General features: G+C 44.6%; 1 protein-coding gene across 1 annotated transcript in view; it reads right to left on the bottom strand.

The window, feature by feature from the left end:
- Nucleotides 1–22,205, bottom strand: part of LOC147010390 (muscle M-line assembly protein unc-89-like) — a 182,299-nt gene that overhangs the window by 95,182 nt on the left and 64,912 nt on the right. The window contains exons 4-6 of the mRNA XM_085860349.1: nt 5,159–5,320; nt 2,726–3,055; nt 221–562 (exon numbers count right to left, since the gene is read on the bottom strand). Of these exons, the coding sequence (XP_085716475.1) occupies nt 221–562; nt 2,726–3,055; nt 5,159–5,243 (757 nt within the window). The 5' untranslated portion in view covers nt 5,244–5,320. The remainder of the gene's footprint in view (nt 1–220; nt 563–2,725; nt 3,056–5,158; nt 5,321–22,205) is intronic.

Genomic DNA, 22,205 nt, shown 5'->3' with positions numbered 1-22,205 from the left:
TATTTGAACCAGAGGTTTACTTCATCCTGATTAACACTTCGTATTTGAACCAATCACAAGTTCACTTCATCCTCATTAACACCTTGTATTTGAACCAAAGGTTCACTTCACGTCCTCATTAACACCTAGTATTTGAAAGTGATGAGATAATGAATCCTTTACCCTCACCATATCCCTCTCCAACACACATTACAGGTACACGGTAAACACGGACACTTACCCTTGTACAAGGCTGTAACTGCAGAACCTGTGATATAGTGAGGATAGTTCACCTTGCAGGTATAATTCCCATAATCATCAAGTTTCACAGATTTGAATGTTAATGAAAATGTTCCATGATGTTCTTCGGACACGGACATGCTCAAACCGTCCATGTAATGTTCTCGTATCTTGGAAAAACGAGCAATTGAGTGTTTGTTGGAGTCGTACCACTCTATAGAAAATAATGGGAAATCGATTGCAATTTGAACTTCATGTGAACCAGGAGAGAAGTCACAGGTGAAGGTAGATTCTTGACCAGGTGAAGCCACAATGAACTCGGGGCAGTGAACAAACAATTTACCTGAAAAACACAAATAATAGGATTTGATTAAAATTAACTCTCAGGTAAAAGATGTCACAGGTAATCATGGAATTCCTCCTGATAATATCAATCAAGTAATCCCACTAAAAGGATTGGAAGAAACTTAAATAATTATTCAATTAAAAGAATCACATTCAATTGACGATGACAATGAGCTCATAATGATGTGACATTTTCCTTTCAGTTCAGAAACCATTTTTGTTTTTGTCATTCTGTACACTTACCTGTTTTATTTTATTTCAAAATTAACTGCAGAGACACCTGAATGTGCACTCGATCGTTTTTGTAAACCAAGTTTAGATTCACAGAAGAGTGTGGACACAGAACGGATGAGGACGCAACAGGGCAAAAGGAACAGAAAAAAAAGAGGGGGGGTGGAGGATTGAGAGGGGACACAAACAGCAGGGTTGAAGGACAAAATAAACAGATGGACAACAAGGGATGTGGGGAAGAATGAGGGGTTGGAGAGAATGCAGGGGGTTGAAATCCCACTCAGCTGTTGAATTAATACCAGGTGGGGTTAACTCGGCAAGTCATCCTTCCGAGGTTGGCAAAATGAGTGCCAGCATGGAGGTATCCTGTGTCGGAGTGGCGACCCGTCCAGGATTGTACCCAATAGCCAAGGGGACTGCTTAGGCAGCACCAACGCTCTGCACAGAGTATGATCCCAATCTCCTCCTCCTCCTTCCCAGCCGAGATGACAACACATTGGTGGAGAATAAATATGCATGAGGCAAGACATGGGTGGAACATAAATATGTATATAGATATATATATTACATTCAAACTTGGTTACATCACAAGCATTGATCATGGATTTAAGTAGTTTCACCAGAAGGGGGTTGATGGTTGACCGTGTGCCCTGCAGAAACCGAGAGGGGGAACAAAGCATGAAAAGACAAGATGATGCAAGGCGAGAAAGGAGGTGCTAGAAGACAGAGAGGCAACTGACATGATAGCAAAGCGATATGCCCATAGGCAGCTTCATCGCAGAAGATTCCAATGATCTTGAAGGCCTTGGTTCCATAGCGTCAAGCTGAGCAAGATGTGAGGCAGGGAAGCCAGCCCAGAGGGGAGAGCAGTACTCCATCAAGCTGCGGATGATGGCCTTGAAGGTGGATACGAGTTCAGGTGTGCCAAGGAAGGACTTTGTATGATGGAGGACGCCCAGTCAGCGGCTGGCTTTGGAGGCCAACATTGAGATGTGGTTTGTCCAAGAAAGATTACGGCTGATAGTGAGACCCAGGAGTTTGAATGACCGAACCTCCTCCAGTGGATTGTTGATAAAGTACATGGGTGGGTTTGCCAAACGGTCCTTTTCGGAGAGAGATAGTGAGAATGTGAGATTTGTCAGGATTGAAAGGCATATTTCAAATGTTTGACCAGCTTGTGATTTTTTTTTCCAAGGTCTGAAGAGAGAAGAAACTGCAGCCTGCCTGTCTGAAGGATGATGGATGTCACAGCAGAAGGTGGAGTCATCAGCAAATCAAATAGATGAAGGGGAATTTCCAGTCAGATCGATCATTTATAAAGATTCGAAATAGGACTTGGCCCCGACTGCGATTGGGCCAAAAACAATAAATGGCATGATATTTAAAAAATGTATTGGGCCCGATATGTTCTCGTGGATGAGGAATTGCATGGCGGAGGTATGCGCTCTACCGAGTGCCCTTCTAGTTGAAGTAGAGATGTCACCATCTCATCCATTCATAAAAGGTTAAACCTCGCTAGTTTCTGGATAATTGCCCTGTCTAGGAGATGGTCATTTAAAACCCAGCTGGCACACAAATTATCTTCAGGGATGCACCACAGTTGGTTGAACATCTCCCTATAATAAGAGGAAAATATGGATTTCACAACACAAACAGGAGGCTCTGATCCATACATCACGACACTCAATGCGTGAGTTTTTCATAAACTTAAATAATTGGGATCATAATTCCTATAAATTGTACAAAAACTCCACACCAATTAAACATAGGGCTTGGAGGGATAGACATGTAATTGAAGATAACACAGCAATATCATCTTGACACTCAACAATTAAATAACTTTCTTTTTTTACCAAATATCCCAAAAATATTACAATAAAATGGGGAACATAAATAAATCAGAGTGAGAAAAGAGGGAATCAAAACTTACAGTACAAATCGATGGTGACCCTTCGAGTTTCTCCACTGTATGTAACAATACATGTTATCATATCCACTTGAGTCACATTGTTTAGATTCAACGTCGCGTCTCCATTTCTCAGATTTTGTTCATTCATCATTACTCGTCCCTTGTACAAAGAACTTGGTTCAATCTCCCCATTTTTATAAGTGAGGATTGTGCGACTATTGATCCATTCTAACTCCAACTTGCTCAGATCAATTGGTCCAGAATCCTCATTCATGGTGAAGGTGCAGGGAAGAGATACATTTTCACCGTACACAAATCCCACTTCAGATGGAGCCACAACCTTCAATCCACCTGAAACAAGGAGAGGGGGAGGAGGAGAGAGACAGAGAGAGGGACAGAGAGAGGGACAGAGAGAGGGACAGAGACAGTGAAACAGAGAGACAGAGACACAGAGAGACAGAGAGACAGAGAGTTGATTACCCAACACGATCAGCTGATATGTAACATTTACAACAAAAAAGAACTTCCTTTACAAACAAAACAAGAGAAAGAGCAATCAGAGATGGCGTTCCCTCACCAGGACTTGTTGTGTGTGGTGTATTTTGTGTGGGCTTTGTGTACTGGTGTGTTACATAATTAATAAGAGACAATTCGAAATGCCACTTTTTCACTGCTCGCAGAGGTAACCGTGTACCAAGACGTCCAGCTTTGATGGGACACCTGACCCTGACCCACGACATTTATTATATATGATCCAATTGAATTTAAAATGGGATTAAAATTAATTCAATGTAAATCAAATGGAAGACCAAATAGGTACAGTCCTACATTGACTCAGTTTGATCAATGTATTAGTGAGTTGAGCTGAGAGGAGATGTTCCAACTCCAAGCTTCGGACAGAGATGGACAAGATTGCCGGCATCCTCAGTGAGAATGGATATCCTGAGTATATCATCAGGAGGTTTATGCACAAATTCCTCACTGCGACAGATGAACAGAAGATGGGTCCTGAAAAGTGCCCGATCTACATCAAAATTCCTTGGAAAGGGAAAATGTCGCAAAGATATGAAGAACAAATCATAAGATGTCTCTCAAGCAGGTATCCGGCTGTTCGTCCAAGAGTGATTTTCATCTCTCGACGTCGGATTCCTGCAGCCAACAAGGATGTTCTGCCTGCCTCAAAACTTAGCAATATTATTTATGAGTTCAAGTGTCGATGTGATGCTCGGTATGTCGGCAGAACTACTCAGACTCTGACTGACAGAATCAAACAGCACTTCCCTTTGTCCATCAGGAAAAACACAATTGGTACAGGAATACATCCGGTACGTGCTTGTGGGAAGGTCCCAGCATCAATCCCAACATCATGTGCATCTGCTATTGGACAGCATTTGATTGAGAATGCAAACTGTGCTGAAAATTATGTGGATGCATTCAAGATATTGAGTAGAGGATGAAGTTTCATGCATATCCGAATACAAGAAGTGATATTTATGTATTCCATGGACCCCATGTTATGTTGGCAAAAAGAGTTTGTCCACTCGCTTTGCTTATTTGTGCAAAGAAGAAGAAGAACACCGACTAGTCTCATGATCACAGATCGTGATGAAGAAGATTCTACAACAGCCTTAGTGGCTCCGTCTCAGACTCTGCAACCTCCAATTGGAGAGCTCAACACTGAACAGGCTCCTCCCACCTCGACATTGGGAGGTGATGATGATGAGTGGAGAACGTCCAATCAGAATTGACTTTGTTGATCGGTGTCGATTAGACTGTTCTTCTTCATTACTCACTCACTTTGTGCGAATTCCACCTGAAGAGAGCACAACGAAAAGCTTTGTGGTTTTCTTTTTATGAAATACACATTCTCTTCAAATTTCAAGTCAATCGGATGAAAATTGAGTATTTTAGAAATACCACCCTAGTTGTTGACCTTTGGTCCATGTTGACCTCAAAAATAATTGGCTGCTTAATTTCAGTGACGTGAAATATAAATCCTCTTCAAATCCAAGTGAATCAGATGAAATTTAAAGATTTTAGAAATCACACCGAAGTTGTTGACCTTTTGACCTCAAAAGCAACAGGATTCTTCCTTATGACAAACTCTACCATGTGGTGACGTTTCGTGAAGATCGGTTTAAAATTGTGACCTGCAGGCGACAAACAGACAGAAAGAGAAACAGACAAACAGACAGACAGAATTACAAAATCGACTAACAAACAAACTAACAAATCGAAGATTGCAAATCTTCGATTTTGCAAGTAACAAACAAACAGACAAAAAGGGGGTGAAAACATCACCTCCTTCACCTTCGGTGGTGGAGGTAGTCAAGACGACATTTTGTTTTGGAAAGGAAAATAATTATTAGGATCAAATCAAACATTTCACCGTCACAGATGAGGATAATAATAATTGCATTGACATTGATGACGATTCAGAACTTCAGGACTCACCAGCATCGATTAAAAACAAACCAAACAAGTGCATCACGAGAACATCTTGAATAAACAATCTCTTCATCAGCTTGGACATCTTCATTGTCTTCAGTTTATGGTTTCTCAATCTCTCACAAAGAGCTCATATGAGATCTGGAAATGTTCTCAATAAGAAGAGATCTGGAAAATATTAAACATCACGAGTTAGTTAATCACAAGTCGACAAAACAACACAAGGTGGGAGATCACAAACACAAATGAGTAGCGGTACTTGTTGATTGCAGGTTTAACTAGTTATCCTCCATTGGAATGGATCATCTCAGAATTGAAACATTACACATTTAAAGTGGATGGAAAACCAAGTTGAGAAATGTTGACAATTATAAATCAGTTTAATATCGCAGGATTCAATTTGCAAGCGAGTGAGGGAATTTAAACAATTAGTTTATATACTCGGATGGGATGGCATTGAGAGGATGGGAGGACAAAAACAAACAAAAAAAACCCAACAATCTTGTGATGAACAAGATAATTGGAGAGAACAACCACAACCACCCCATAACAGTATGGCTTGATATGTTGCCCAACAGAATTATGTCATGTCATGGCATCCAGCATGGAGAACGCTTTGACAACATTTACCTGCGACTCGGCTGAACCGAATAAACGGAGTGTGGGTAAATGTAGATGATGTGAATGGGATTGTAAGAGCTTGGTAATGATTCATATGTATAGAGTTTGATGATGGTGATGCACAAAGTGCTGAGACCAAGATAGGAAATAGGACAAAAGGATAGACATTATCTTTTTATTGTTGTGGGCCGGGGGTCGGTGGCGAGGAGCGACCGCGAGACGGAGCAAAAGGGCCGTCTCCCAAGAAACACCCGGAATAGAAGGTCGTCACGCCGGAGAACTCCGAAGTCAACGGGTTCCTTAGCGGACCGTGGACGCCAATATTTTGATGGCGTGGGGTAGGGTTAATTGCCCAATTTCAATATACCTAAGTACCCACGTCATCTAACTTCCGTGGAAAACCACACCCTCGACGGACCTCGGGCGGAACGGGCCGTTTACCGAGCCCGATTCAGGTGTAAACCGAGCGGGGATTACCAAGATCCGTCGGTCCAAATGAACAATTTAGTTAGCTCTCATACGAGCCTCGACAAGGTATACAAAAAAAAAAATTACAGCAACAAGGCCTCCCTAATTTCCAATATGCACAGTGCTAAAAACCAATGAAAGAAATGACAGCAACGAGCAGGTACATTTAACAAGAGGATTTATTTATGAACAATAATCGGGGAAGGGAGCACACAAAGAGCAGAGTTAGAACCGAATATGCAGTCAATGTACAAGGGCGACATACTATCGGACTGCCGCCACACACACACACACACACACACACACACACACACACACACACACACACACACACACACACACACACACACACACACACACACACACACACACACACACACACACACACACACACACACACACACTGGGGCTGGTTGCAATTTATTGTGCCCTACATCTTGGGAGGGAAGATGAGCTGAGGGAGGAGCCTGGTCTTGCACCTGCCCACCTCGTGCGGTAACGTCGATCTTGTTTGGTGGCGGGACTCGAACACGCGCCGATATAACAGGGACCAAGGATTCAGCCACGTACGCCAGCCAGCTCGAATAATGACGAGGCGAGGGATCACTGTGACGAGACCAGAGCCAGCGACAAGATGAGACCAGCCACGAGCCGACCGCGCCGTCCCATGTCTCTTCCCCGACCGGGGTCGGAGGGGGGGGGAGGAGGGGAACGTGTCGACGTCACCGCACCCCTCATTCGCTGGGGAAAATCGGCCGTCTCTCCGTGATTGCTCAGGGGGCATGTCGGGGTGTCTCGATCCCCCGCCCCCCGAAGAGACTCTGCTTCTCTTGGAGCTCGCTCTGCGCCCATTGGCTGAAAGGCGGCAAACGTGTTCGCACCCTTCTGATTGGCCTAAGCGTGGAGTCAGAACTTCGGTGACCAAGGGAACTCCGCCCTCATGCGTGTTCAGCACGCCATCGTGTGGGGAATGGTCCAGAGTGTTGTTGTTATTTTTGTGGATAAAAATTCTTGAGCGAAGAAAATAACTCACAGTGCACACACACTTAATCACCCATTAAACATTGGGACGGGATCTAACTATCCACATATACTTATCGAGATAACTGAACGACGGGGACTCTGTCTGTGTGCAGTGGGCTTCCAAATCCGTAACATTATTTCTTTAAATAAATATATACAAATTGGGGTGGTTGGGATTACGCATTTGTAAAGAAGGTGGTGCTTCCAACGAAAAGTAAAAAACTAGATAGACTCTGCTAATTTGAGCAAAAAAAGCGATTGCGCCTGAAGGAAGCCGACTGCAAAGGCGGCGAAGAGTTGCCCGAGACCGGGTGTGCTCTAACTTTTTTACTTTACATTGGAAGCATATTCTTCTTCTTCTTTAAAAACATTATATATATATATATATATATATATATATATATATATATATATATATATATATATATATATATATATATCTTCTTCTTCTTTCGGCTGCTCCCGTTCGGGGTCGCCACAGCGGATCATCCATATGAACCGCATTGTGATTTGGCACATGTTTTACGCCGGATGCCCTTCCTGACGCAACCCTGGTCGCCTCTTACGACACAGGGATATGGTACACCAATTTTAACCGGGGTATACACCGGCCCAGTAAACTGGTACTCATTTCGCCGACCTCGGAAGGATGGCAGGCTGAGTCAACCCCCTGGTGTATTAATTCAGTGGCTCAACAGGGCTTGAACTCAGGACCTTTTGGATCCCAAGCCGCTGCCCTAACCACTGTGCCAACACCAGGCATATATATATATATATATATATATATATATATATATATATATATATATATATATATATATATATATATATATATATATATATATATATATATATATATATATATACACATGTAAAATGGAGCAAATGTATGTTTGTATGCATGTATGTATGCATGCATGTGTATATGACAAGACAGACAGTATTCGGGGCCCTCGGGCAAAAGGGGTCTCTGGGCCCCCGAGATAAAATTTTGAATGACAGTGCGAGATAAAGTTTTTAAAAACAAACATTTGTGCACAAATATGCAGAATAATCACGAGCCCGTGAATTTAACGCTGCTCCCCTACAGTTCTGGGCTGATTACATCCAGACTTGCTGCATGGGATCAGCATGACCCCAATTAATTCATCTTGGAACACATCTTTGGAGGAAAATAAATAGTAAAGGGTGTGGTGCTTTTTTCTTTGCTGGTGGTCCTGTGGGTTTGGGGAGGGACGCAAATTCTCGATGTAAATGTGTATCGTGCAGCGCCTCCTCCAGATGGGGGAGAGTATTACAAGTCTCCACCATTTACAATCCACTATTCCTATCCCCACCCTTTCCAGTGTGGTGAAGGTGGTTTGAATTATAAACAGTCGACCTGTGTTTTTGCTTCATACACGTAATGCGGGTTTTTTTTCCTTGCCTTCACAGAGCTGTCAGCTGCCTATACACCGCCCAAATAAAGGTATGCATCAGAAGAACGTGTTGCATGCTGGGAACAAGATCGCCCATAGTGCGGGTACTCTGCGAGTATACTGTGATTAACAAATCAGAAACTGGTGCACCTCTTTTTTCAAAGCACGCGTTGCGTACATTTCAGTTCAAAGCATCACGGAATGTAAAGTATGTAATAAGTAAATGTATTATATAGCAAACAGCCTGAAACTATTTAATAAAATGCACACCACGGACAAATTTATTATTTCTTCATCTCATTTACCTGAAGCTTCTGCCGAGAAAAACAAATGGTCATTTCAGCCATATCTACTATAAATGAGGTGTGTGTGCGTGTGCGTATGTGTGTGTGTGTTGTGGAGTTCTACTGGAGCGTTCTGATGCGGTTTGTGATACACCAAAATGATCGTCATGATCTCCCGAGTTGATTAGGCTAACTAACTACAAAGAACCCGGAATAATTCCCACGTTTTAACCGCACGCCATGTTAAGGTGCAAAGATCAGCTTAACAAGTCCTTCCATGGCATGACATTCTAATTACAAATAAAAAACAAAAACAAGGATAACAATGGAACAAAGCACATCATTTTAAAGCCTTTTTTTCCCCTGAGCAGGGGTCAGCTTTTTTCGGGCTCCAATCATGGTACCTTTTCTTGCGCAATGTTTTTACTGCAGGATGCCCTTCCTGACACCAACCCTTTAGTCACCTTCGATATGCAGGGATAATTACCAGTATCCCGGTGCTCATTTCGCAGACCTCGGAAGGATGACAGGCTGAGTCATGACAGGCTGAGTCAACACCCCTGATGTTAAATCAGCGGCCAATGGGGCTTGAACTCAGGACCCCGAGGATCCCAAGCCACCACCTTAACCACAAAGCCAACACCAGGCTGTGTGAAACAAAGCATATATTCATTAATAATAAAAAAATATTTACAACCATAATAATATTAGTGCAATTTGGCAATAATAATGAACATACAAATCAAACCTAGCCCACCCCACCCTGGCCCAAGCACATATGGGCTTGGTGATAGGGAAGTTAATTAATGCTCAAGCAGTACAATAGGCAGGGATGCTACAAGGTCACGAAAAACAATGAAAATTTGGTCCAATGGACCAACGGGCCCACAGGTGATTTTTTTTTTTTTTAGATCCTCGTGGAGGATCTCGAAGTCTTACTCAAGTTGCTGTTCTTCATCTTCTTCTTGTGGACTTTTTTGTTTCACAGCCGCAGTTTTCATCGAAACTTCCTGAAACTTGGCATAAACAGGTAAATGTAAAAATACCCTGCGCAGACAGAAACCATCTCCGATTTTGAAAATTCCTCCGAGAAAAAAAGTTATGACGTCAAAATATCTCCACTAATGGGAATCGCCGAAAAAATTATCTCCGAAACTTGGCAAGCTTTTTGAATTCTGTTTGCGGGAATCGAACAGGGCATTAGCAGAGATGAATTACCGCACATATGATACATCACTATGACATCATATCAATTTTTATGATGTCATTCCTATTTTTTGACATTTTTTGTTTCACAACCCAGAGTTTTCATCGGATCTTCGTGAAACTTGCCATGTATATGCAGAAAGCCCACGCGCAGGCAGTAACCATCTCCGATTTTGGAAATTCTTCTGAGAAAAAAAGTTAATGTCATAATATTGCTGCTAATGGAAATCGCCTATACCATTATCTCCGAAACTAGGCAAGCTGTTTGAGTTTTGTTTGCGGGAATCAAGTCGGGCATTAGCACAGATAATTCTTCGCAAACCTGATACATCACAATGACGTCATATTCGTTTTTATGACGTCATCATTAAGAAGACGAGGAACGCAGCTCATTTGAGTTTGTTTATATAGCATGTCGAGGCTTGTGTGAGAGCGAACACACAGAACATATAACAAGGCAGGAGACAAGATGGGTGGGAGAGGGAAGCACAAAATAGTCAGGAACAGACATTGGGGGATCTGTAGAAGGGGGGGATGGGGTGGGGGACACGGTGTAATCAAGATGGTACAACAGGGACTTTCATGAAGGAAAACGGAATTTGAAGGAGGTGGGTTTGGGGTGGATTAACAGGGGTAGAAAAGATAAAGATTTTGGATGGGGGAAGACATGAGATGGTGGTGAGAAGCTTGTTTGAAGACCTGGTGGGAGGAGTGGAATTGAAGAGAGGATTTGAGCATGTTCCAGAGGTGGGGGAGAAAAAAAGAGGAATGAAAGAGTGAAGGTGAGCAGTGATTCTTGATTTGGCAGTTCCACCACAAGGGGTTTTTGGTGGACCTTGAATGCCCTGTGGAATTATAGGGGAGACAGAGCATAGAAAGAGCGGGGGGGGGGGATTGGGAGGGGGTGGAGCAAGGCCGGAGAGGAGACGGCAGAAGATAGAAAGAACACCGACCTGTCTGCGGTGAGAGTGAGATATCCAAAGACTCGGCTTCATCGTGGGAGATGTCAATGATACGAAAAGCCTTGGTTTCCACAGCATGGTCAAACTATGTGTGAGGCTGGAGTACCACCCCAAAAGGGGAGAGCAGTATTCCATCAGGATGTGGATGAAAGCTTTGGAAGTGGTCAGAAGCTCAGATGTGCCAGGGAAGGACTTAGTACGATGTAGGATGTCCAGTCGGTGACTGGCTTTGGAGGCCAGTTTGGAGATATGCTTTCCCAGGAAAGATCATGGCAGACAGTGAGACTGAAAAGATTTAATGAAAGGACTTCTTCGAGGGGATTGTTGAGAAAGTGGATTGGGGGGTGCGAGGAGAGGGGGGGGTCCAGATGGTCCGTTCAGAGAGACGTGGTGAGAATGTGAGATTTATCAGGATGGAAAGACAGATTCCAAAAGTTTAACTGTGGTGAATTAACGTGAATCAAGGGACATGACGCGGGATCACATGTTGTGCGTCTCGCGTATAAGGGGAGGTCTCTCTGCGGCACGGGTGATTGTCCCCGGGGCATTGCTATTGACATCGGCTGTCCACTTGATGCTCGTTAACTGAAGGTGCTCATTGACTGGTGAGAATGGAGATTATATCGAACTCCGTGCTTACGCGGATTAGTCTGCAATGGTTAACTGCACATGTATACGTTTCTGCTTATGTACTCCTAGCTGAACCTGTATTTCCTGGTGTGTCCACAGAAGCGGCTCCAATCAAATGGAATAAAGCCTAAACTCTGAAGGTTCATCTCTCGCTCTTATTTCAATTTATTCCATTTGATTTTCTCGGCTCTCTCAACCAAAGATGGACAAGATCTACAAACCAGAGAGGTTCGACGCAGACCCAAACACGACTGACGCAGAAATGAAATGGTCACATTGGTTCTGCTCCTTCTCACACTATCTGACCATCATCGCGGAGGGAGCTGACAAATTTGCCGCTCTCGTGAATCATGTCTCGCCCGGCGTGTACAGGCTCTTCTCGGGGTGTGACACTTACGAAGCAGCGATTGACGTACTGCAGGCGCTCTACGTGAAGCCCAAGAACGAGGTATACATACGACATCTTCTCAACACACGCAAGCAAGCAGCCGGGGAGACAATCGATCAGTTCCTGCAAGCTCTGAATCAGCTGGGAAAAGACGGCAGCTTCCGGGCCGTAAGCGCCGAGGAACACCGAAAGGAAGCGACACGGGAGGCATTCATCCAAGGACTCAGATCAGCCCACATACGGCAACGCTTACTAGAGAAAGCGCAACCCACTCTTGACAAGGTAGTCGATCAGGCTCGAGCGATGGATACGGCTCAGCAGCAATCTGAGTCATTTGGGACACCGATGCTGCTCATGAACGCTGCTACAATGGGAACCCAAGGAACCCCACTGGCACAGACACAGCCAGACATGAGGGATGGAGAAACACCCGAGGAGCCGGATACCCAGACCTCGTCAAACTCCTCAGCAACTGCTCCGGTCGGTAAATGCTTCTTTTGTGGGTACAAAAGGCATCCTCGTCAAAAATGTCCAGCCAGAGATGCCACATGCATGAATTGCGACAAGAAAGGGCATTATGCCAGGGTATGTAAATCTACTCTAAGGAGGAATAAACCCACTTTTGCGGCTCTCTACTCGCAAAATAAATTGACTGCAGCCTCCCCGGGGAATCTATCCAAGGCTATCATCAACGTGCGAATTAACGGGCATATGGCTGAGGCACTGATTGATACCGGAAGCTCTGAAAGTTTCGTCAACAGCTCGCTAGTGAAGGGCAGGAAATGGGTAATCCACCCGACTGACAATACGGTATGCATGGCCGCCACCTCACTACAATCCCGCGTACGAGGGTACTGCAATGTTGAATTGGACGTAAAAGGGTACACGCATCGGGATGTAAAGGTGCTGGTGCTTCGTGATTTGTGCGCAGACGTAATTCTGGGTCATAATGTCCTCAAGCAGCACACGAGCATCGAAATACCCTTTGGAGGAAGCAAGCCTCGTCTAATTTTAAATGCGCTGACCACTGCGGAGGTGACGTCCCCCCAGCTGTTCGCTAACTTGTCGCCGGTCTGCAAACCGATAGCGATCAAATCGCGGCGATATACCACTGCTGACATGAATTTCATCACTTCAGAAACCAAGCGATTACTGGAGGAGGGAATTATAGAACCGAGCGATTCGCCATGGCGCGCACAGGTGTTAGTAACCAGCAGTCAGAACCATAAGAAACGGATGGTTGTCGATTATTCCCAAACGGTCAATCGCTTCACCCAACTCGACGCCTACCCCCTGCCGCGCATAGATGAGATGGTCGAACGCGTGGCCAATTATAAGGTATTCAGTACCATCGACTTGCGAAGCGCCTATCATCAAATTCCCATCCGAGAGGAAGACAAACCGTACACTGCATTCCAGGCAGGGCGGCGCCTCTACCAGTTCAGAAGGATACCATTCGGTGTCACGAATGGAGTAGCTTGCTTCCAACGGGTTATGGACGACATCATCTCAGATGAAAACCTCGAAGACACTTTTGTTTACGTGGATAATGTCACAGTGTGCGGTAGGGATCAGAGGGAACATGATAGGAATCTGGACAGATTCTTGAGCATTGCTGGAAAATATAATCTGACTCTCAACTACGAGAAATGCGTATTCTCGGCAAGGTCAATTGACCTTCTCGGCTACACGATAGCTGACGGCACAATTAAGCCTGATCCTGAGCGATTGCGCCCGCTCCGTGAGCTTCCACCACCTCAGGACTTGCAGACAATGCGCCGGGTGATCGGGATGTTCGCTTACTATGCAAGATGGATTTCGCAATACTCCGAGAAAATACATCCCCTAGTGCATTGCAAAAACTTTCCACCAGATGCCGCTGTCGTGAAAGCTTTCCACGATCTCAAGGATGATATCAGTAAGTCCGTGGTTTTATCGATCGACAGCTCGGTGCCCTTCGTGGTGGAGACCGACGCTTCAAATCACGCCATAGCTGCAACACTTAATCAGTCTGGGCGGCCGGTCGCTTTCTTCTCGAGAACTCTCTCTAGAAGCGAGCAGAGACACTCGGCAATAGAGAAGGAGGCGTACGCCATCGTCGAAGCGCTGCGTAAATGGAGACATTATTTACTGGGAAACCACTTCACGCTCGTTACGGACCAACGATCCGTGGCTTTCATGTTTGATGGGAAAAATAACGGGAAAATTAAGAATGAAAAAATTATGAGATGGCGGATAGACCTAGCCTGCTACAGGTACGACATTGTTTACCGGCCCGGGAAGGAAAACCCTGCTGCAGATACCTTCTCCCGGGTCTACAGTTCGGCAACAATCAGTCAGGCTTTGCAAGACCTCCATGTGTCTCTCTGCCACCCAGGGGTAACCAGGATGGCACATTTCGTACGCAGACAAAATCTTCCCTATTCTGTTGAAGATATTAAACAAATGAATGCTTCATGCCCTGTTTGTGCTGAACTAAAACCCAGATTCTTTGGCGCGGCATCTGGCAGACTGATCAAGGCTACTTCCCCCTTCGAGAGACTAAACATCGACTTCAAAGGGCCCCTGCCCACCGAGACAGACAACAGATACATATTCACCGTTGTTGATGAATATTCAAGGTTCCCTTTCGCGTTTCCGTGCTCGGATATGACCTCGGGCACTGTCGTAAAATGTCTCTCTGACGTCTTCGCTATGTTTGGGAGACCTTCGTACATACATTCAGACAGAGGGCCGTGTTTCATGTCGGCCGGGCTAAAACAATTCCTATTAGAGCACGGCATAGCAACTAGTCGAACGACGGGTTACAACCCACAGGGAAACGGGCAGGTGGAAAGGTATAATGGAGTTATTTGGAAAGCCGTAACTCTGGCGCTGAAATCGAGAGGACTGGGCCCCGAGCGATGGGAGGTTGCTCTTCCTGACGCAATGAATTCCATACGCTCTTTGCTCTGCACGTCCACAAATGCCACTCCTCACGAACGTATGTTTACTCACCAACGACGTTATGTTGACAGTCAAACGGTGCCCAACTGGCTGACCCACCCCGGTACAGTGTTCATGAAACGCCCGGTACGACAAAGCAAGTATGAACCGCTGGTGGAGGGGGTCGAACTCATTGACACTAATCCAGAGTATGCTCATGTCAGGCTCCCGGATGGCAGGGAGACCACTGTGTCGGTTCGCCATCTGGCTCCCTCAGGTACTCCTCCCGCCGGTACACCACCTCCTGGCTCTCCTCCTTCTGACATTTCCCCCCCAGGAACTCCGCCAGGCGACGGGGCTGCCGTGTTCCCCCCGAGAGCGATCGAGGAGTCATCCCCGGCACAAGTCGAGGCTCACCAAGAGGATCGGGAGTCTCCCTCAAGTGAAACTGCCGTTTACTCCCGGAGAGGTCGACGAATAAGGCCCCCTCGACGACTCAATCTGTAAAGGGGATTATCGGCATTCTCGCTGCTCATGCTCCTATATGCCCATTATATCATATATCGATGCTCATTTCCATGCTCCTACAACTCAAAATAATCACTGCTTGGCATGTATGCTTCTGTAGATCAATTAGTCCGCGTTGCTTGAAATGTATACTCCGATAGTGCTAAAGCAATCATGGTGTGTAAGATGGGCCCCTAGTTACATTTTAAAGGTGAGGAGAATGTGGTGAATTAACGTGAATCAAGGGACATGACGCGGGATCACATGTTGTGCGTCTCGCGTATAAGGGGAGGTCTCTCTGCGGCACGGGTGATTGTCCCCGGGGCATTGCTATTGACATCGGCTGTCCACTTGATGCTCGTTAACTGAAGGTGCTCATTGACTGGTGAGAATGGAGATTATATCGAACTCCGTGCTTACGCGGATTAGTCTGCAATGGTTAACTGCACATGTATACGTTTCTGCTTATGTACTCCTAGCTGAACCTGTATTTCCTGGTGTGTCCACAGAAGCGGCTCCAATCAAATGGAATAAAGCCTAAACTCTGAAGGTTCATCTCTCGCTCTTATTTCATTAACAAACTTATGATTTTAATAATAATTCGTCTTATAATTCACGACCCTTTTTCTCTTTCAACAGACTGCTCTCATTTCGACCTTTCTTTCATTCCTTGTCTGAAAAGTCCAACTGTTAATGTTATGACGTTTCTTCTCTGTGATTTGTCCTCACCATATTTCCGCAGGGTGCTCAAGGTCCGCCAACAAACTCTCTTCTAGTAAAACTCGTAATACAGAGATGCCAACTTTTGGAAATCAGAATTAGGGAGGATTTGCAACCGATACCAAATAATGTGCGCTAAGCGCACATCTCGAGCGCGGAGCGCTCGACCCTTGCGGCGGGGTCCAGGGCCCGCCTTAGGGCCCTGGAAGCTCTGGGGTTCCAGACGCTCTCTAGTGCCCTCTGAGCCCTATTTTGGAGCATTTAACATGTTAAGAATTCCCACTTTTTGAACAAAAAAAGGGGAAAATTGTGCACTTTTTAATGTTACATGTATGTTAATATTAGTAAGTTAGGGGACAATCAAAGATTAACAAAAAGCACAAAAGAAGCAATATTTTTCTTACCTTACTGGCTGGTACTACTGCTGCTTGCTTTTTCCATGGCAGCTTTGCTGAGTGACAGCTGTGTGGCTCTTTTAGCCCTTCTGATTATGTCTTTGCTGTATTCTCTCTGGTAGCAAGGGGTGCTATGAGCTAGTTTTTCAATTAAGAGAGCTTCCAGGGTTTTGACACTCAAATTGGGACGAAATTCAGTTTGATTCTTCCGTACAAGACTGAGTGCCCGCTCACATGATGCGTTCGAATGAGGAATGACCAAGATTCCCTTCATCACTTTGCTCAAATTAGGATACTTCTTGGCACCAGTGCAGGGATCTGTGAGCTGTGAAACCCGATGCCACTGCTCATCCACTCTCACTGTCTCAGTAGCAATTGTAGCTATGGAGGCGTGTGCCTGGTCGTGAGCGAATTCACTCTCAAGAATGTCTATGTCACTATCACCGCCACTGAACAGACAGGGGAATTTCTTGATGAAAAACTCCACACAGTCAAACCCCACTTCTTGGTGTAGCTTAACATCCAGCACCTGAGCATGCTTGGCTAATTCATCATCTAGCGGCCAGGTTTTGAAGATGTAATTGCAGGCTTTCACATAATATGAGCGAACTGCACTGAAGAAACCTTGGATGTCTGACTCACTCAGAGTGAAGGTGGATTTCTTGAGACTCCTTTGTTCCCTTATATACAGTTTGGCATCGTTCCCAATCATGAGGTCCTCATCATTCTTCTGATGATGTCTGTCAGAGAAGGGTACATTTACCAGAGCAACCGATGACACCGATGGTTTCAAAAACCGTACGAAGATATCTTTCAGAAGACCATTCAATTCTCCGTGCAGGAGATGAATACAGGGTTCGTCTCTTTGGAGCAGAAGATTCCCCTTCTCAAAAAGCTTGTTAGCATATCGAAGGAAGAAACAATAGAGTTTTGTTTGTGGAGACAAGAACATCCTGTTGACACGTTTTTCTCTAGATTCCTGCACAGTGTTTGAGGAAGATGCGCTTTTAGTTGTAGAACTCGTAGTACACTTAGCCGCAGGGCGATCACACTTGCGTTTACTGCCAGCAGAAGAGGTCAGACTCGTAGTACCAGATCCAATTTTACGTTTGAGGAGAGAGCTTGAGGTAGGTGCAGCCAAGGAAGAAGACCTCTGATTCGAAGGTTTTGCTGAGCTTCTATCAAGTGATTTGGCAAAAGCAGAACTTAACTTGGGTCCTTCTTTGCCTGTAGATGGGACTATCACAGTCTTTCTCGACTCTGAAGGGATCTGCTTTGTAGATGAACGTGATGAATGGCCGGTGATGCTACCTGCTCTCAGCATTGGTTTTGGTGCTGTCCCTGCTGTCTTCTTCGCAGCAGATACTGCAGTGGTAGTGGTGAATGCTGCTCCACTAGTGCTTGATCCTGCAGTGCCAGTACTGGCAGTAGATACAGTGCCGTCCTTCTTGCTCGTTGTTAGAGTCTTGGCTACAGTTGGTTGCATTTTTCTTCGTACTTCTTCTTTGAAGAAGAGGCGAAGTGGCTCCCACTGTTCAATCAGCCTGTCTAGGCACTGACCAAGGGACAGCCACCTTGTTGCGACATGCTTCAGAATCTTGTGTGTCGGGGCATCACAGAGTTCTTGCAGTGCTTTCACTCCTTTGACGCGTTTACTACTTTTGTCCAAGTAGTAGTAAATATCGATGAGAAAGTCATCTAATTCAATGGGTAAGGCCTGAGCCGCCTTCTTGGCCGTATTGTGCATCATATGGCAAGGGCATCCCATGATGTAGCACTCTGGATTTTGTTTGTGGATATAAGCAGCGACTCCTTTGTGCTTGCCCACCATGACAGAGGCATTATCAGCACAAAAGGAAACACAATTTCCCCACGGAATTTTCCTGTCACTGAACTCATGATCAAGCAGTTTGAAAATGTTTTCTCCAGTGGAATCTTGTTTGCACGCAGGCGAACTTAGCAAACCTTGCTTCACAATCCCAGCACTGTTGTCATAGTACGAAATCAGGACAGGATATAGCTGGGCCTCACCACTGTCATTGCTACCGTCTGTAGCTAGGCTAAATGGAGCTAGTCTAGCAATATCGGCAATAGATGAAGCAGTAACATTTGACAACTCACCAATTATTGCTGAAGTTTTTGTTCTTGCACATCCATACTTTGAAGCAATTTTTGAATCTGGAAACATCTTTTGAAATAGAGGTCCAGCATGATCTGAGACTGATATGGGCAAGTTATGTTCCACAATAAATCCACTAAAGAGAAGTTCCGCTCGGGTAACATCCTCTTCCTCGCTTGTCCCTTGTTTGGTGAAATAATTCAGAAGTGTACCGGTACTCGTGCTCGAAGATCTCTCCTTTGCAATGTCTGTGTGCCGTTTGCTTCCAACGTGCTTCCGAATATCATCGCGACCTCCGTGCTCAACTGAAATATCAACGCTGCATACTGTACAATACGCATGATGAATTCCTCTTTCAGACTTTTGAATACACGGGTATTGGAGACTGTATTCGGTCTTGTACTTCTGAGACCATTTCTTGGTCTTCGTAAGCTTCTTTTCTGCCATTTCGTAATCAACATCGAGGGCTTGAAGCATCGGTAACTTCGAAGTCGATTACTTCGGTAACTTCGAAGTGATAAGTGAACAGTGCAAAAATATCAAAATTTCGGGAGGATAAGGATAGTGATCGTAAGGGCGGGAGTTTGGGTGAATTTTCGGAAGCCTCCCGATGAAATCGGGAGGGTTGGCATCTGTGGTAATATGTGTGTGGACCACAAATAATACAGTATAATAGGTGTGTGGACCATAAATAGTACAGTATAATAGGTGTGTGGACCATACATAGTACAGTATAATAGGTGTGTAGACCATAAATAATACAGTATAATAGGTGTGTGGACCATAAATAGTACAGTATAATAGGTGTGTGGACCATAAATAGTACAGTATAATAGGTGTGTGGACCATAAATAGTACAGTATAATAGGTGTGTGGACCATAAATAGTACAGTATAATAGGTGTGTGGACCATAAATAGTACAGTATAATGGGTGTGTGGACCATAAATAGTACAGTATAATAGGTGTGTGGACCATAAATAGTACAGTATAATAGGTGTGTAGACCATAAATAATACAGTATAATAGGTGTGTGGACCATAAATAGTACAGTATAATAGGTGTGTGGACCATAAATAGTACAGTATAATAGGTGTGTGGACCATAAATAGTACAGTATAATAGGTGTGTGGACCATAAATAGTACAGTATAATGGGTGTGTGGACCATAAATAGTACAGTATAATAGGTGTGTGGACCATAAATAGTACAGTATAATAGGTGTGTGGACCATAAATAGTACAGTATAATAGGTGTGTGGACCATAAATAGTACAGTATAATAGGTGTGTGGACCATAAATAGTAGGGTATAATAGGTGTGTGGACCATAAATAGTACAGTATAATAGGTGTGTGGACCATAAATAGTACAGTATAATAGGTGTGTGGACCATAAATAGTACAGTATAATAGGTGTGTGGACCATAAATAGTACAGTATAATAGGTGTGTGGACCATAAATAGTACAGTATAATAGGTGTGTGGACCATAAATAGTACAGTATAATAGGTGTGTGGACCATAAATAGTACAGTATAATAGGTGTGTGCATTGAAAAGGTGAATCTTTGTCGGATTGCTTTGTGCGATGTGAATAAACATGTTTGTTAAATGTGAAAGTATCGAATAAGAGGAGGGAAGTCGATTCGTGTCCAATGGGATCATGAAAAGGACATTTTGTATGAAACAGACATCGTTTTATTGTCCCCGTGGTCCGTGGACTTTCACAAAATGTCGCCCGACGAGCGGTTAATGGCGCTCTGAGGGAGATGGAGGGGTCGAGGGAGAGTGGACGCGGTGAAAGCGGTTTTCTGTCCAAAGGGCGCGGCTCCTTCACACGACATTGTGAGTCAAAGTTTGTTTCCAGATTTCGATTTGTTTTCTCCGTTCGGTTAAAAATTGAATCTTCATCATAAACGAACGAGGGAGAAGGAAAAGGAGAGACGTGGAGAGTTTTTAACTTCTCGACAGTTTGCGCCGTTTCTCTCGAATATCGGAACATCCGTTGTTTGTCCGTCTCGGGCCTCATTATCAAACTTCACCAATAAATGTTAATTTTCATGAGAGGGGGGGCGGGGGGTTAAAACACGTACCGTGCGGGTCCTGATGCTCTCACACAGACGAGCTCCAACGGCTCATGAATAAACATGTCCATCTTGGATCGACCCCCGGACCTTGAACCCGGATGTATATTTACCCTCGACGTTCATCTCTCCCTTGATACCGAACAAATCACGCAGTAGATATGTCGTCTTTTTCCGATCGATAAAGTGGGTTATTTCAGCGATTTTAAAATTAATCTTTATTATTTACCGAGACATCGACCCGGAAGTGGATCACACATTTTACCTCACGGAACGATTCCAATCAAACGGACAAAACGTTCCGATTTTACTCGAGTCCGCCGAGTCGACGCGTCTCGGGTCTTTAGTCCTGATACAAACCGATCCGGGTTCATGTTGCACAAACGGTCCAAACACCAGAAATTGGACGATGTTTGTGTGAAATATCCGAGTGTGTATCGGGCCGAGAAAATGTTCCATTTTGATGACGGTCATTGTGGACGAGTGTACGGAGTGCTGTTGGTGGGGGATCTCGTCGAGGGGGGTTGTGTGGTTGATGATGTGTGTTTTTAACCCAACCACGTGCCCCCCTACCCTGAGGGAAAAAATACAAACCACATTTTACATTTTCTTATTTTGATAAATTATTATGGTGTTGATATGGCACAGGCATGATGGGCCGAATGGCCTTCACCTGTAACGTGATTCCCAGATTCCTCCGATCGACTCAGTTTGAAGAGGAATGTCAATTCCTACTTCCCAGGAATATGAGGTGTCATCGCATTTCACATGACGTCATCACCCAGCACCGAAGTAACGGAGTACAACTCGGTTTGTTTGTTTGTTAATTGCCGGAATCCTTCGGATTTCGGCAATTATGTTGGTCGGTTGTGTGTGTCATTCTGTGTGTCTGTCTGTCTGTTTACCCTGTAGCAGCCACACCGTTTCAGCGATCATGACCAAACTGGGTACAGACGTCGGCCATGGTCCAACTTATACACTTGTCGTTTTTGGTGAATCTCGGTCAAAGGTCAAGGTCACCAAAAACCCGAAATTCTTATTTTCGCAATAACATCCACTAAAATGGTCATATCGACTTCAAACCAAATCCAAAATGTGCATCTTCCAATTCTGCATCCAACCATTGGGGTGTCACACCAACAACCTTCTTCGCGGTCGGGCGTCGAATGTCAGGAGGGTCGGGTCAAAATTTTCAAATTGCGATTAAAAACGCCATTCCGATCCCGATTGACTTACAATTTGGCAGGTGGTATCTTGGTATGAGTGTCCTATTATATGCCATAAATGATGAAATTTGGTTCAGCCA

The sequence above is a fragment of the Eptatretus burgeri genome, chromosome 16 (assembly GCF_056783735.1).
Source record: "Eptatretus burgeri isolate ZD-2024b chromosome 16, Ebu_testis_v1, whole genome shotgun sequence".
NCBI lineage: Eukaryota > Metazoa > Chordata > Myxini > Myxiniformes > Myxinidae > Eptatretus > Eptatretus burgeri.
This window is presented reverse-complemented; position numbering and strand designations above follow the sequence as displayed.